Source organism: Microtus oregoni, unplaced genomic scaffold (assembly GCF_018167655.1).
Source record: "Microtus oregoni isolate MIOR12 unplaced genomic scaffold, Mior012 000004F_ref0000308, whole genome shotgun sequence".
In the NCBI taxonomy this organism is placed as follows: Eukaryota; Metazoa; Chordata; class Mammalia; order Rodentia; family Cricetidae; genus Microtus; species Microtus oregoni.
Window position 1 is genome coordinate 36,837,625 of NW_024543063.1, and position 16,596 is coordinate 36,854,220.

The 16,596-nt window shown below is 49.2% G+C and overlaps 1 protein-coding gene across 1 annotated transcript in view; it reads left to right on the forward strand.

Annotated features, from left to right (window-relative positions):
* The window catches only part of Pkd1l2 (polycystin 1 like 2), a 74,958-nt gene that overhangs the window by 11,831 nt on the left and 46,531 nt on the right, over positions 1–16,596 (forward strand). The window contains exons 6-14 of the mRNA XM_041650525.1: positions 1,707–1,936; positions 6,103–6,507; positions 7,055–7,132; positions 7,894–7,943; positions 10,351–10,468; positions 11,403–11,610; positions 11,804–11,924; positions 12,626–12,767; positions 14,045–14,221. Of these exons, the coding sequence (XP_041506459.1) occupies positions 1,707–1,936; positions 6,103–6,507; positions 7,055–7,132; positions 7,894–7,943; positions 10,351–10,468; positions 11,403–11,610; positions 11,804–11,924; positions 12,626–12,767; positions 14,045–14,221 (1,529 nt within the window). The remainder of the gene's footprint in view (positions 1–1,706; positions 1,937–6,102; positions 6,508–7,054; positions 7,133–7,893; positions 7,944–10,350; positions 10,469–11,402; positions 11,611–11,803; positions 11,925–12,625; positions 12,768–14,044; positions 14,222–16,596) is intronic.

Here is a 16,596-nt window from a genome sequence, read left to right on the forward strand (position 1 = left end):
CCACTATAAGTGTTCCCAGTTATTTATGTTTTGCAATGGTGGGTCGTGAACCCAGGGCTTCACACATGCTTAGTTAGTGCTCTACCACTGACTTGAAGCCTCCTAGACGGGCTTAGCTGCCTATTCGTCTAAGAGGTAGAAACTTTAAAACTGAATCCCATTCCTACCGTGGGCTGAGGATAGAATCCTGCCTCGTGGAGAGCCAGCCTAATAAACCAGAGGCTTCACCTTTGGAAGCACCCATTTGACGTGCTCGTTCATACGCACGGCAGGCTGTTTTCTTTCTCTGTCCTGGAAAAACTCCTCATATCTGAGACTGTATTATGGGTCTTACGGGACAATTTATATAAGGCCAACTTTGTCCAAGCCTGGAATTGGGTAACCGTTTGCCCCCTACTGGTGCAACTGGGCATTGGCTGTTTTTCTGTCCCCACTGGGAGTTGCCTCTATATCTGGGGTGTCTTGGGGTAACAATTGTGCTGAGAAGATGGTAATACACAAGGTATCAAGAGCCTTGGGGAGGAGTAGATGCACACAGAGCACTGTGAGGCATTGGGGAAAGTGATGCTGGGGTGTGCTCCAAAGCTGCAGTCTTTTGGGTTCGGGTGCAGAAGCAGAGGACCTAAAGCAATGTTCCCCAACCTCCCTAGTACTGTGACCCTTTAATACAATTCCTCATGTTGTTCTGACCCCAACCATACAATTATTTTCATTGCTATTTCACAACTGTAATTCTGCTACTGTTGCAAACTGTAGTGTAAGTATCTGTGTTTTCCAATGGTCTTAGGAGACCCCCATGACAGGTTTGTTTGACCCCAAAGGGGTCTCGATCCACAGTGTGAGAAACTCTGCTCTAGGTGAAAGGGACTGGGCTGGGCCTGAGGGAGCAGATCATACCCTGCAAAGCGCTCGTTCTCCCTGCTGCTCAGGGGTATGAGGGAAGATGAGAGATCCTGGAAAGCCCCCACAGTGTGCTACTCAAAAACAGCTGGTAAAACTTTCCCATCCAGGAGACTGTTCCTAGGAGATGGTGGGTAAAAAGGACTTTTAGGGACTGGAGAGACAGCAAAGCCAGTAAAGATCTTGCAATGCAAGCATGAAGACCTGAGTTCGATCCCTAGCACCCACAAAAAATGCCAGGCAGGATGCATGCTCTTGAAATCCCAGGACCGGGAGGCTGAGACAAGAGGATCCCTGAAGCTCACTGGACTCATGAAGAACACCACCCAAGGTTGACCTCTGACCTCCACACACTTGCACACATGACACACACAGGTGCACACACATGCAAATAAACAATAAAATAAGTAATGGTTTTCAAAGGACTGGCAGCTGACATTTTCCAAGTCTTACCAATGCTGTTTCTATTTCTGAGGTGCTGCTGAGGTGTCACGGTGTGACCACAGAGCAGGGTGCGGTATGTGACATCTTTTTCTTTCAACTGAGACTGGCCTCAAAATCACTATGTGTCAGAGCATGGTCTTGAACTTCTAACCTTCTGCCTCCCCGTGCTGGGTGCTGGACCACAAGTGTGCATCATCACACCCCGCTGATAATGGAGTGCTGGAGATCAAACCCACACACGCTAGACGAGCCCTCTTCCCACCGAGCGACACTCCCGGCTCCCCCAACTTGTCTTTGCAAAGCATGGGAGTTGTGAATGCATGGGTGACTGCTGAAGCTTGTGTTCTCCTTGCCCCTCACAGTGTGGTCAGTCATGTGACTCACCAGTTCACCGCCCCTGGGGAGGTCACTGTGTTCGCTGAGTGTACAACCAGTGACTGGCACGTGACCGCTCAGAAACAAGTGGTGTTGCGAGACAGGATGGAGGTACCTCACGTCACCGGGTGCACTGGCCTCTCCGGATCTGGAGCCAGCCTTCTCTGTCAGGCCGTCTTCGGGGACCCCCTGTGGATTCAGGTGGATCTGAATGGAGGTGAGTCTGCAGGATGGAAAAGGTTGAGGCAAATGGGGGAGGATCAGTCTCCTCTGAATCTATCTAGCAAACTTGAGGCTTCAGTGCCTTAGCTACCATCTGTTCATTTATTTAATACCCATGGTGTCTTCATTGCTCTAAGTGCTTGACTTATGATGTCCCATGCTATTGACCAATAATAGACTCCGTATTAATTTGCCGTAAGTCAGAGGTTAATGCACCATTGAGAACCCCCACCTTCTCAAGGCTCTTTCTGCATGCCCACAATCCCATCTGAGAAACAGGACCTCCGTACCACTTCCCACTGGGGGAGTTTCAATAGGAAGAGATGAGACTGGGAGGGCTGCCAGCTGGGCCCAAGCCCATCTTAGACAGTCAATGGCAGCAATGAGTGTGTCACCATCCTGTGGTCGTGAGCCTGGCAATAGTCAGCTGTACACATTGATAGAAGCCGGTCGACAGTTCTGGCTAGGGTCTGCTCCGATGGGACACAGTGTCTTCTAATTACTCCAGAGGCCGTTTTGATTGGTTACAACATCTACTTTGGTCAGCCGAGGTTTCCACCTTGATTGGTCACAGCATCCATTCTAATTAATACAGAAATCACTCTCGTTTGCCACAGTTTCAACCACTGTTTCTCAGCACACCCATCCTAGCTGGCTGGTGCTTGGAGGGTTTCCATTGCTATTTTAAGTAGCCATCTCTTCTGTCTTATTCACAACAGCATTTCTCCACAAGCACAGTACAGTTAGAGATCTGAACTCAGCCCTGTTGACATAAATTACGCAACAATGATCTAGGATGATGGTGATGATGATGAGGGAAATGTTGAGGGTGGTGATGATGATGGTGGTGATGGTGATGATGATGGTGATGATGATGGTGGTGATGATGAAGATGGTGGTGGTGATGATGAAGATGGTGGTGGTGATGGTGGTGATGGTGATGATGATGGTGGTGATGATGAAGATGGTGGTGGTGATGATGATGGTGGTGGTGATGATGATGATGGTGGTGATGATGAAGATGGTGGTGGTGATGATGAAGATGATGGTGGTGATGATGAAGATGGTGGTGGTGATGATGATGATGGTGGTGATGATGAAGATGATGGTGGTGATGGTGGTGATGGTGATGATGATGGTGGTGATGATGAAGATGGTGGTGGTGATGATGATGGTGGTGGTGATGATGATGATGGTGGTGATGATGAAGATGGTGGTGGTGATGATGAAGATGATGGTGGTGATGATGAAGATGGTGGTGGTGATGATGATGATGGTGGTGGTGATGATGATGGTGGTGGTGATGATGAAGATGATGGTGGTGATGATGAAGATGGTGGTGGTGATGATGATGGTGGTGGTGATGATGAAGATGGTGGTGGTGATGATGATGATGGTGGTGGTGATGGTGGTGGTGGTGATGATGATGGTGGTGGTGATGATGATGGTGGTGGTGATGATGATGATGGTGGTGATGATGAAGATGATGGTGGTGATGATGATGGTGGTGGTGATGATGAAGATGGTGGTGGTGATGAAGATGATGGTGGTGGTGATGATGATGGTGGTGGTGATGATGAAGATGATGGTGGTGATGATGAAGATGGTGGTGGTGATGATGAAGATGGTGGTGGTGATGAAGATGATGGTGGTGGTGATGATGATGGTGGTGATGGTGATGATGATGGTGGTGATGATGAAGATGGTGGTGGTGATGAAGATGATGGTGGTGGTGATGATGATGATGGTGGTGATGATGGTGGTGGTGATGATGATGGTGGTGGTGATGATGGTGGTGGTGATGATGATGGTGGTGGTGATGATGATGATGGTGGTGATGATGAAGATGGTGGTGGTGATGATGATGGTGGTGGTGATGATGATGGTGGTGATGGTGATGATGATGGTGGTGATGATGAAGATGGTGGTGGTGATGAAGATGATGGTGGTGGTGATGATGATGGTGGTGATGATGGTGGTGGTGATGATGATGGTGGTGGTGATGATGGTGGTGGTGATGATGATGGTGGTGGTGATGATGATGATGGTGGTGATGATGAAGATGGTGGTGGTGATGATGAAGATGGTGGTGGTGATGATGATGGTGGTGGTGATGATGAAGATGGTGGTGGTGATGATGAAGATGGTGGTGGTGATGATGGTGGTGGTGATGATGATGGTGGTGGTGATGATGATGATGGTGGTGATGATGAAGATGGTGGTGGTGATGATGATGGTGGTGGTGATGATGATGGTGGTGATGATGAAGATGGTGGTGGTGATGATGAAGATGGTGGTGGTGGTGATGATGATAGTGGTGATGATAATGATGGTGGTGATATGGTGATGGTGGTGGTAGTAAGGGTGATGATGATAATGGTGGTGATCATCAAATGAGGAAGGATCTGACTCAGTATGACCTCCTTCACTTGGACAGAGATGTAATGGGACTATGACGAGCTCTGACACAGCACTCACGAGATTCATTTCTGCCCTTGTGTGCCTATTGCCTTATGAAGGCTGGTATGTGCATCTGGGGTAAATTAAAATAGTCTTTCATTGATTTATTTAGTCATCCTACAAATATAATTGTGTCAGCTCTTTGCCCGGTGTGGGGGAAGCAGGAATACAAATGAAAAAGAGCCTGCTCCTACAGGGCTTTATAGTGTCACCACTATCACCGCCACTCTCGTCACCACGGCTTTAGTTAGGGTTTCTAGAGCATTTAGTTGGGGGCTGACTAACAGTTTTAGAGGTTCAGTCCATTGTCATCATGGCAGGGAGCACGACAGCATGCAGGCAGACACAGTCCTGGAGTAGTAGCTGAGAGTCCTACATCTTGCAGGCAACAGAAAACCGACTGAGACACTGGGCATTATCCTGAACATAGGAAACCCCAAAGCCCACTCCTGTATGGATGTACTTCCTCCAACAAGGCCATACTCACTCCAGCAAAGCCACTTCCTAATAGTGCCACTCCCTATGAACTTATGGGGGCCAATTACATTCAAACCACCACAACCACTGTCGCCAAATGATCGCCACCACCATCACCACCACCAATACCTCCTCTTCCTTCTCCTCCTCCTCTTCCTTCCCCACTGGTTTTCATCCTCATCCAAATAAGGAAGGCGTTTGGCTTGACTTCTGCTGAAAAGGATACCATGTGTTTGCATGTATTGTCGCATTTTCAGACAACTGCAGCGTTTGGCCTCTAACTAGGACAGTCATCTGCAGACTGCCTGGGAGGACCCACTTGGTGGAGAACAGGTTGAGATGCATAGTGACCGGTCCCAGGAGGTCATCGGTAGATGTTGAAGGAAACGCGTCCACCTGCTTTGGCTGACAATGAGACTTGAGGTTCATTCTCATGAACAAAATCCCCACGTCTGCCCAGAGATGTCTCTTTGTCAGCTTCCCACCCCAAGAGTGTCCCTATCATCTAACTTCTATGTTCAAGGGTATAAATAAATAAATAAATAAATAAATAAATAAATAAATAATGGATCTGGGGCTGCCGCTCAGTTGGTAGAGTACTTGCCATCCAAGAAACCCTGGGTTTGATGCCCAGCACCATATAAACTGGGCATGGTGGTGCTTGCCCGTGATCCTAACATTTGAGAGGTTCAGACAGGAAAGTTAAGAGTTCAAGGCCAGCCTCTGCTACGTGGTGAGGTCAAGGCCAGCCTGGACTAAATTAGAACCTGTCTCAAAATCAAACAAACAAACAAAGTAAAAGTGAGCAGAGCTGGGTGATGGTGGTGCACACCTTGAATCCCGGCATTTGGGAGGCTGAGGTAGGTGGAACTCTGGGTTCCAGGCCAGACTGGTCTACAGAGGGAGTTCTAGGACAGCCAGGCCTAATCAGAGAAACCCTGTCTTGGAAAAAACAAAAAGAAAACAAAACAAACATACAAAAATAGGTAAGACCCAAAACGTAAAAAAATAAAAATAAAAATAATTAAAAATCACTTATTAAGTCAGTATTGAGAAATAGTTACAGTCAGCATTTAGGGAGTGTGGTCCATCCTTAGATATTTCTTTGGACTCATATCTTTATGTCTGCCCCAGAATCTGACATCAGAGATCAGTCTGAACTCTCTTAGAATGCTAGCTGCATAGCTGGTAATAGGCTTCCTGAATTTCCCTTACCCCGCCTAGGAGCTGGGGTGCCTTACGCTGTGCTTTCGGGTAATATAACTCTGGCTGAGTTCACCACCCAGAAGGGCTTGAGACCTTACAATCTGACTCTGGACAGAGACACCCAGGAGCTGCTGGGCCCTGGGAGGCACCATCTGAACATCCAAGCTGTGACCAACAGCACCGCCTCCGCCCCTTCTGGAAGCATCACTGTTCACTTGGTGGAGCTCCTGTTGGGGCTGCAGGCCTCCTTGGCTTCCGACCACGTGGAGCTTGGGGGCGACCTGGTGGTCAATGTCTCAGTGGCTCGTGGTACCCTGGAGGAGGTGACCATTGAGGTGGCAGGACTCAACGCAAAGTTCTCGCAGAAGGAAGAGAGTGGTGGGCAGTCATCCGGGACCTACCACGTGGCAATTTCTGTTGAAGGTACTGGGGTTGGTAGCTCCCCCTTCCAGGCCCCCTTTTATATACATATATATTTCTGATTTGGTTCCATCAATTTTTCAGTCCTGGGTACAATGACGGCTTACCTGGTGACCGTACCTGAGACCCTCCTCAGTAAGGGAATACATACTGTCTGCCACCCTTAGAGTTCCTAGCTGCCTGCAGGGGCTCTCAGCCTGGACACTTCTCATAGTTTTTTTTTTAATTCATAGAGAATTTCATATATGGATATAATATATTTTTATCATACTTGCCCATCATTTCCCTTTTAGTCCCCGCCCAGTGCCAGTCCTTGTCACAGGGTGACATTCTCTACCTATGTGTATATTAAGTGTCATGCTCCTTCACCTGTGTGTTCCCAGAGCCTTGCTCCGGGCCTGATGTATTGTAGGATTCTTCAGTGCATAAGAAGGCTGAGAGATTCCAGGGTTGCCCTCGGTCAACCAGACAGGAACACCGAGAGAGACCTGTCTCCCTTGTGTCACAGAATTGTGACAACATCAGTGACTCTTTCCCCTTTGCATCTCAGGCACCTTTCTGGTCACCGTGCGTGTGCGGAACGCTGTCTCAGACTTGAGCACAGACATGGGGAACGTCACTGTCACAGGCAAGGCGTTTGTACTCTCAGGGGTCCAGGGCACTGAACCTGCCAGAGCCAGACAGGGCTCTGAACGCAGGGTCCATTCCACAGTCTCAGAACCTTCTGGTTGCTCTGGAGACACAGTCACAGAAAGTACCAGAAAAGCTCTGTGCTGAATGGGACTCCTCGGACGGCACGGTGCGGTGCTCAGATGTAACATTCACATGATCTCAGGCATTCTAACAGAGGAACATCCGAACATGAGGTCTCTGTCACCTCTCCTGTGATGGCCTGAGGGCGTGACTCAGCGACAGAGTTCTTGCTTAGTACACAGAAGCCCTGAATGCCGCCCCCAGTGCTGCAAAACAATAACAAAAACATATAAGAAGAGGGCTGTGGAGGGGGCTCAGTGGGCAAGCTGGATGTGCAGGTGTGAGCACCTAAGGTCAGAACCCCAGCACTCAGGCCAAAGTCGGGTGAGGCAGCTGCAAACCTGCCACCACCCACTGACTGAGCCTTGTCACCTGTGGGTCTATCACCTGCATGGTTCCTATAACCATTTACAAAGACATCTTAGGGCACATTCAGCATGACCTTCCTTTGTTTTTCAGAGTTTTGTTTTGTTGTGTTCTGTTTTTGAGAGGAATCTTACTGTGTTGTCTAGACTTGACCCCTCCTCGACCCCAAGCTGGGACCTTATATGCTACAACCCTTGCATGACTCTGACTTGATAGCGTCTAACAATATTTTCTACTAAAGCTTAATGCTTGTTCTCATTATGTTCACAGCCCCTTCCAGTCTCCAAGAACTACCTGGAATGAATGCTGAAGCAAAGAATGTGAGTATCTTTAAAACATTTAAGTTCACAAGGAAAGACATCCAAGCACTTTGCTTTAAGTTTGGGGTTTGGAAAGTTTCTCTCCTACCTGGTCCCACAACTATTCAGTTCCAAAGAAATACACAGAGGCTTATAATAATTATAAACTGTATGGCCAATTAGCTCAAGCTTATTATTAACTAGCTCTTACATCTTAAATTAGCCTATAATTCTTGTCTATGTTTAACCACATGGCTTGGTACCTTTACTCAGTAAGGCATCCTAGTCTTGGTTCCTCTGTGTCTGGCTAGTTACTACGTCTCTGCCTTTCCTCTTCCTAGAATTCTAGTCTGTCTGTCCTGCCTTTACTTCCTGTGTGGCTATTGGCCAATCAGCGTTTTTTATTAAACCAATATGAGTGACAAATCTTTACAATGTACCAAGGCATTAACCCACAGTAAGGATACTAACAGGACCTCCCAAGAGTCTCCAAGCTGTCCTGCAGTTGGAAAGAGGCCTAGAAACAGGTTCTCTAACTACAACAGGGTTAGGCTGTTAAAAATAAGACATTGGGTCACGTAGGTAGACCTTAGGGAAAAAGTAGCACATTTCTGAAAAACAAAAAACAAAACAAAACAAAAAAAGAGGTGAAATTGGAAATCATGGGGGAAATTAGAAAGTATTTCTAACTAAAATCCCAATGGCAATACAGTTGATCCACATTTGTGGCTGCAGCCGAGGTGGCATCCAGAGGGAAATTCTTAGCCGTTAGCACTTATTTTGGGAAACAGGCTTGCATTCTTTCATGCTTATGCCAGAGTCTTCAGTTTCTTCCCCTTGTCATTGTTTGTGCACGTATTAACTGAGTAAGAAAGACCTACCGTGCAGCTGCAGTGTTCACGAATTGACCTTGGGGCTAAGGGCGTGATGTGGGAAAGGCAGGTGTGCTCTCTGCCTTCAGGATGCTCAGAGGCGGACACAGGAGAAGAAGGAAGGGGCTGAGAATTTGTAAGTGGCTACCCAGAGCCCATCAGGTGTGCTGATGGCGATGGCTAGAGTGTGGTCTCCCGGAGGTGCCCGGAGGTGACTTGAGGACTGAGAGGATGGATCAGTGGGTAAAGCTCTAGCTACAAGGTGTAAGTGGAACATCCACTTACAAGATGGAAAGTGGAGGCCTGGGAACTCACGGGAGCTTGACAAAGGCCAGTTATCCAGCCCTATGCAGTGAAGATGAAGAGCCTGGCTCTCAAACAAAGTGAAAGGTCGGGACTGACCCCTGAGGTGTCCTCACACCTCCACACACTCATGGCGTGCACAGCCCATCAGAGGGTGCGTTCCTTGTGTTATTCCCGATCAAGGTGTGAACAAGAGGACCCATAGCTGAGTTGTTTAACAGGGCCCAGCAGCAACTACTCCCAGAGTTCACTGCGGGCCCATTGATTTCTCTCCTGGAACTGATACAGTCTCTGCTGTTGCCTAGCCAGCACCCTCTCCTCTTCCTTTGGATGCTTCTGGGAGACCTTCCCGAAGGAAGCTTCTCTGACTCTATACAGGGAAGATGTGGCAACCCTGGTAGTCAGATGCTAACAAGTCCTCAGAGGGACAGAGATTAAGACCATGGCTGAAGGATACAGGCTTGTGATTCCTCTGAGACTTGGCTGGCCCTGAGGCCTGTATTCTTTGCAGTTTCTCCTTTCTTTGTGTGTGCATGGATGTGAGCATGCAGTGACCAGAGGCCACCAGGCATTGTTCCTCGGGAGCCGTCCCCTTTGGGCTTGGTTTGGTTTTTGAGGCGCAGGGTCTCTTGTTATCCTGGAGCTCATCACGTGGTCTAGTCTGGCTTGCCAGTTAGCCTGAGACTCATCTGTCTCGTTTCCCTGAGGCTGGCACTATGAGCACCTGCCACTGCCCTCAGGGGGCTTGGGGGTTGAATTCAGGTCATCACCCTCACAGACACCTTACAAACTGAGTCACCTCTTCCAAATCTCTCGAAGAATTCCTAACCGATGCCTCCATCTTCCAGTCTCCCGCTTCCTCTAACTGAATCCCCTCTAACCAAGCACAGGCTGCGCTCTGAGTTTTAAGTGTCCTTTCATGTTCCTGTCTTTCCTGTCCACCTTAAGGGCAACAGTTGAGTCTCTGTTACCGCGTCTCTGGTCATTAGCACAGGACCTGGCTCAGAATGACCTCTGTCCAAGCCTACACTGGAGACAAAGCTCGGTACCCAGGGAATCTTAGGAAGACACTCCAGGCCTCCTGAGGGAAACCCCAGGACAGAAGGCCATCCAGAACTTTCTCTGCTCTGAGCCTCACCCTGTGGCCTCTGTCAACACACACTGCTTGGGGTTGGAGGGTATGTTGGCGGCAGCACTCTACAGTGAAACTGAAGTAGAGAGTGTTGTCTCACCGGTGGTTACTTGCTCTCCAGGGAGACAAAGGGGACATGAAGGTGTTCACTGAGCCTGAACTGTTCGTGGATCACTTCACAGAAGTCACACTGAGCTGGCCAGATGACGACCCAGACTTGGGCTTCTGCTGGTCCTGTGGTAGGTGGTGTACACTCTCCAGCCAGCCCCCCCCATCCCCCATCACTGATGTGTGAGCATCATCAGACTTGCCAATGCTCATCTTCATCTGTCAATCATGTCTTCATCTGACACGACCCATGCCCGACACTGTCAACCTGTGTGTGCCAGAGTGTGAGCCACAGAAATGGGTGTGGAGGAGTAACAGCAAGCCAAGGAGGGGTGGTGGCCCCGAAAACAGGTAACAGGGCCATGAGGAGATTTAAAAACAGTAACACAATGTAAAAGCCAGACTGCTTTGTTAATTGACAGCATGCGCTGGCAAATCCTGATAAATCCCATGACGAGAAAGTCCTGTTCTAAGAGGGTCATTCTCTCCTAACACACAACACCATAAACACACACACACACACACACACAAAACAGTCTTTATCTTCCGTGGCTACTTTTATAACTTAGATTTCTAAAAATGGAGTAACTGAGGCTTATGAGACGGCTCAGCAGGTTAAAGTGCTTGCTGCCGAGCCTGACTACCCGAGTTCAGTCCCTGGAACCCACACGGTGGAAGGGAAAAAGGGGCTCCTTCTAGTGGTCCCTGTCCTCCACATGCATCCATGACGTGTGTGCTCATGAACATGTGTGGGCATGTACGCAAACACACACAAACGTGCGCATGTATGTATACATGCATGTATGCATGCACGCACATGCACACGCCCCCAAAACCAAAATAAAATGGGATAACTGGCAGTTGGGCATGGTGACTCAGCCCTGCAACCCTAGCACTCAGGAGTCAGAGGCAGGAAGATCATCTGTTTGGGGCTAGATCAGGCTGTGCAGCCAGACTGGGTCTCAACAAAACCGAACCACCACCCCCAAAGCCTAACTAAACCACAAAGCCCATGGTGTGTCAGGCTCGGGGGTGCTGTGCCCAAGTGTCTGCTGTCTCTCTCAGGACATTGCTGGGCTCAGTGGAATGACTGTGTGGAGAGGCAACTGCTCCACACAGACCAAAGATGGCTGGTGCTCCCTACCTCCTGTCTGCCACCCCTCAACTCTGCTGTCACCCTGCACTTGGCTATCCTAAGGGGCCAGGAACTGGAGAGAGAAACAGAACAGTGCCTCTATGTGTTTTCTCCTCTGGACCTCCGGCCTCAAATCAGGTGAGGCATGTGGCCGTGCCCTGACTCTCTTCACCTACCCGCAGACCAAAGCTCTGTCCTGGTTAGGTTAGGACGATGGCGGCTCTTACTTCATCTTTCATGTCCCAGGCTCTCCACAGACTCGAGAACTGGACCAAGACTAAGCAAATGGTCATGAATGGAGCTTTCTTTCTTTATTCTCTGTCCCTTCCAGCTGTGAGAAGAACTGCCGGCCAGTGAAAGCCAACCAAGACATTCTGCTCACGGTCACTGTGGACCATGAAAGCCCAGCGGCCACGTTCAGCTGGTACTTAGATGACACCTCATCAGAGACGGTGAGCTGTCACAACCACTCAGTAAAACTGAGTCCTCCGAGAGGATCAGACTCACGTTGCATGCCAGGTCCTGAGCCAGGGTGCGCCAACCCCACTTGGAGCCAGCACAGGGAGGTCAGGAAGATTAGGGGACATGCTTCCGAGGGGTCTGAGGGAATTCTAACAGGTGAACGGATACAAAGGAGCCAAGTCTGTGGGGAGGCAGACTCTGTTGCCCTCAGCCAAAACCACCTGCAGGAGTCTGATGGTCTACAGCTGATGAACAGGAAAACCTAGCAACCTGGCACCCATGCCCCAAAGACCTGCAGCACACCTCACATGGCGGAGGTCCTTCAGGGCCATACTGGGAAGGATGCTTCTTAAAACTGCTTGCTCTCACTCTTTTCTCTGCCCTGTTTACTTGTCGATTCCCTGGGGAGTTCACCCTCCATATGGGACCTGCATTCACATCCCTCCTCAGGCTCCTCCCTCCACTAGTGACCTATACACACTCCTCCTCACGCTCCTTTTCTGGGAATCTGACCTCAGACAAGAGACAAAGCTGGAGACTGATTATGTACTGACCCCCAGAGTAGCAGCAGAGCCTGCCTTTCATTCCTCAGAGAGAAGTCTGTCAGGCCTGGGGATGGAAGCCATAGGACTAAGGCTGTCCAGGTTCCTACCCCACAGACTCTAAGGCCCTCAGTGCTGTTCTCTTGCAGGCTGAGCCCCTCCCTGATGCCTGCAGACTCAGAGGATTTTGGCCACGCTCGCTGACCCTCCTTCATGGCAACTCCTCCACGCTGCTACTGAACAGCAGCCTCCTGCAGACCTGGGGACCTGTTGTTCGGATCCGGGTCACAGGTGAGAAGCAGCCACCCTACTTCCTGTTGCAGAAAGAAGACGGACTTGAAAAGGCTAAAATAAGGAGCTTCAGGCTAGCGGGGATGAGGGTGTGGGCTTTCTACTTAGGAGACTTCGGGCAAAGGATTTGACTTCTGATTACCTCAGTTTCCTCACATGTAAAGCTGGGGTGATAGAAATACCTGCCCTGGGGTTGTTAGCACACAAGATGGCTGACAGAATACCAGTGAGGCAAGCTGGCCAGCCTATGTCAACCTGTGTTTCCTACCAGAAGAAGCCGAAGTTACACATTGACAATGAGCCCAGTGCTCCAATAGAGAGTCACAGAACAAAGATGGCTACACTTTTTCTTTTTTAAATTCTTTTGATGGCTATGCTTCTAAGAACATGTCTTTTCCCTCAGTTTCCTGCTAGGACTGCAGGCAAGTACCGCCTGTGCTGCCTGTGGATTGTGTGTTTTCTAACGCAGCCCACAGAGCACCCACATCCAGACAAACAGAGGCACTGGTTCAGTGGACGCTCCTGCTCCACTTCTGGCCATCTCAATGGAGTTAGGCCAGGGCGTTAGTGGTAACCAATTAAGATTCTCCTTTGCAGCTGCTGGTGGTGGCGGCGCATGCCTTTAATCCCAGCACTCGGGAGGCAGAGGCAGGTTGATCTTTGTGAATTAGAGGCCAGCCTGGTCTACAAGAGTTAGTTCCAGGACAGGCTCCAAAGTTACAGAGAAACCCTGTCTCCAAAAACAAAACAAAACAAGATTCCCCTTTCCTCGGCTCTAGCGGCCTTGTGTTCTTTTTGAACCAAGTAAAATGGCACATTGCTGCAGAACAGATGGGGGCTCACAGCTGAGGGTGTGGGAATGGAAAGAGATGGCTTCTGGGTAAGCTGCTCATGAAGTCACTATGAGGAAGTCATTATTGGTTCCACCTTACAGATGACAGAGGTCAAGTCCAAGGCCACTTGGACAGTAAATAGCAGAACCAGAATTCGAGCTCCATATCTGCCTGAGTCTCTCTCTCCTCTCTCTCTCTCTCTCTCTCTCTCTCTCTCTCTCTCTCTCTGTCCATTTTCTCAAAGTGAGCCTCATGGACTTGCATTGGGGACAATTGTTAGGTAGGAGTATTTTGGGGCTTACCCCAGAATCTCCAGAGAGATCAGAGGGTTCAGGGCTGCAGAGGTCCAACAATCTTTGCTTAACAAGCTCCCCAGGTCATCCTGAAGAGGGGCTAAGTTTCTGGACACACAGTCCCCTAAGCACATGAATCTTCCCTTCCCAGCACTGACCAGCCATGCCTATGGGGAGGATTCCTACGTGATTAGCATGCTACCTATACCGAAGGTGCCCGCCTGTGCCATCATCCCAGAGGAGGGTACTGTCCTGACGAGCTTTGCTGTCTTCTGCACTGCCGCCACAGCCCCAGGCCCCCTGGAGTACTGCTTCTGTCTGCAGTCAGGTACCAGCTAGAGATGCTGCTCTCCCTCAGCCCCCAGGATCATCTTCTCCAAGAGCAGGGATTATCCCTGTCTGGGAGCTGTAATAGAATCTATTGTAGAATGGAGGGAGACAGGCAGGATGAGGGACTCTGAAGCCTTCATCATCCCCAAAGCCCTGGCCCAGTCATCACACCAGAAGGACAGCATCCAACAAGCCCAGAGGACACACTGACTTTGTCCCAGTATAAGGTATAAGAGAGGGTTAGATGAATGAAGAGACCCAACAGGTATGTATGGACACACCCAGTTATATCTTACACACATACACACACACACACACACACACACACACACACACGAGAGCGAATGACTGAGCAAGAGAGGGAGGCACCGCAGAAGGGGGCACTGCACCCCTTTAAAAGTCAGGAGCTAGAGCTAGCTGGAAAAAAAGAAAAAGATCTGGTTCATAGAACCTTCAACACTTTGTAAGTGGTAGGAGAGAATGACAGTGTCCCAGGACAAGCAACTCTCAAAGAACTTTTTTTTACGTAGATTCTCAGAGGGTGACCATCAAAGACCCTACCTACACTGCATGACACCCCACACAGTCAGCCATGTCAGTCATGACAACCACACCCAGACGAGCAATGAACATGAAGAGAAGGGTGGCTCAGGGCAGCTCCCTCCATTTACTGTTCCATTTTGGTGGCTGCTGGTTCTCCCTGTGGCCCTGGGCATCTGGGGATCATCACAGGAGCTCTGTGTGGGCCTTCATCCAAGAGAAACTTTCTTCCAAACTGAGGCATCAGGAGTGGTGCTGGCACACTCCACAGTATCCTGCCCCAGACACCATATGACATAAACAGTGTACCTTAACTAGGGAGAGGTGGGTGGAAGCCCTTCTAGGGAGCATCATCTTCATTGGATGCCCATCAAAGAATGCGCAAACACTGTTAAGAAGGTAATGGCTGGGTCTGAGTGTGGAAAGAAAAAGGAAACCCAAGCGAGGCAAGTAGTCCCCTTTGTACCCAAAGGGAGAGGCCAGATATCCCCCTTCGTCTCATCCCCCATCTCCTACAGGAGAGCAAAAAGGCAAGGAAATGTGATTGGACAGCACTGACTGTTTAATTGCAAGTCAATAATAGCTTCATGATTGTCTGCACACTGCATGCACAATGACTGGAGACTTCCGTGATGTGCGGGTCTCCTTTAAGAAACAAAAGATAGTCATCCATTCACTTAGGTTTACAGCATACAGACGCCAAATGCGCATTCTGTGTTCTGGGTGCTAGGCTTGTAGCATTGGACACAACAGAGAAAATCCTTAACTTCATGATCGGTAACATCTAGTGGTAGAGACAACAGGCAAGCCATGCCATGTACCAAGGGGCGTGGTTTGAGACATAGCAACTGGGAAGCTCTCTATAGGTGCAGTGGGGCAGGTCGGCGGCAGAGTGATTGGTCTGGAGGACTTACACGTGGGAGGCACCAGAATCCACCCCCACACTGTAAAACCAAAACTGACACCAAGAGAGGTGACTCGCATCTACAATCCCACCCAGCACTTCAGAGGCTGGTGCAGAGGGATTGCTGTGAGTTCAAGACCAGCCTGGGCTCCCTGGTGAGTTCTAGGCCAGCCTGGACTGCAGAGTGAGACAATGTCTCAGAAAAGCAAAGAACAACAAAACTGTCAAATAATAATAATAATAAACAAACAAGCAAGGGGCTGGCTCGATGGTTCATTGGGTACCGGTGCTTGCTGCTCTGGACTGGGACTTGAGTTTAATCCTCACACTCACAAAAAGGTGGTAAGAGAGGACCAATGCCATGAAGTTATTCTCTGCCCCCCACATGTGTGCTGTGGCATGTGGGTATAAACACACATGCACATCTCTCTCACATCACGCACATACACGCATATCACACACATCACATACACATGTATGAAGATTAAAGCAAACAAAACACACCCACCTAACTCACGTGGCTGATTCCGAAGGCCGTGGAGTTTTAGGGGCTGAATTTCTCTTCTCCCTGCTGCTCTGCCTTTCTCTCCCCCTACTCCCTACCTTCTTTTTGTTCGTGTTGTAATATGGTTTTACCACATTGTAAAAACAAAAACACCAAAACCAAAACAAACCCGCCTGGGACTGGAGAGTTGGCTCAGTTGTTAAGAGAACTCGTTGCTCTTCCAGAAGACCCAGGTTCTATTCCCAGCACTTACCATCTATATATCTATTGCTCACCACCATCTATAGCTCCAATTCGAAAGGACTCATCACCCTCTGCTGGCCCCTTTAGGGATCAGGCATGTGTGTAGTACACAGATATACACGTGCGCAGAACAACTATACACATAAAATAAAAGCACATTTTGGGCTGGAGAGATGACTCA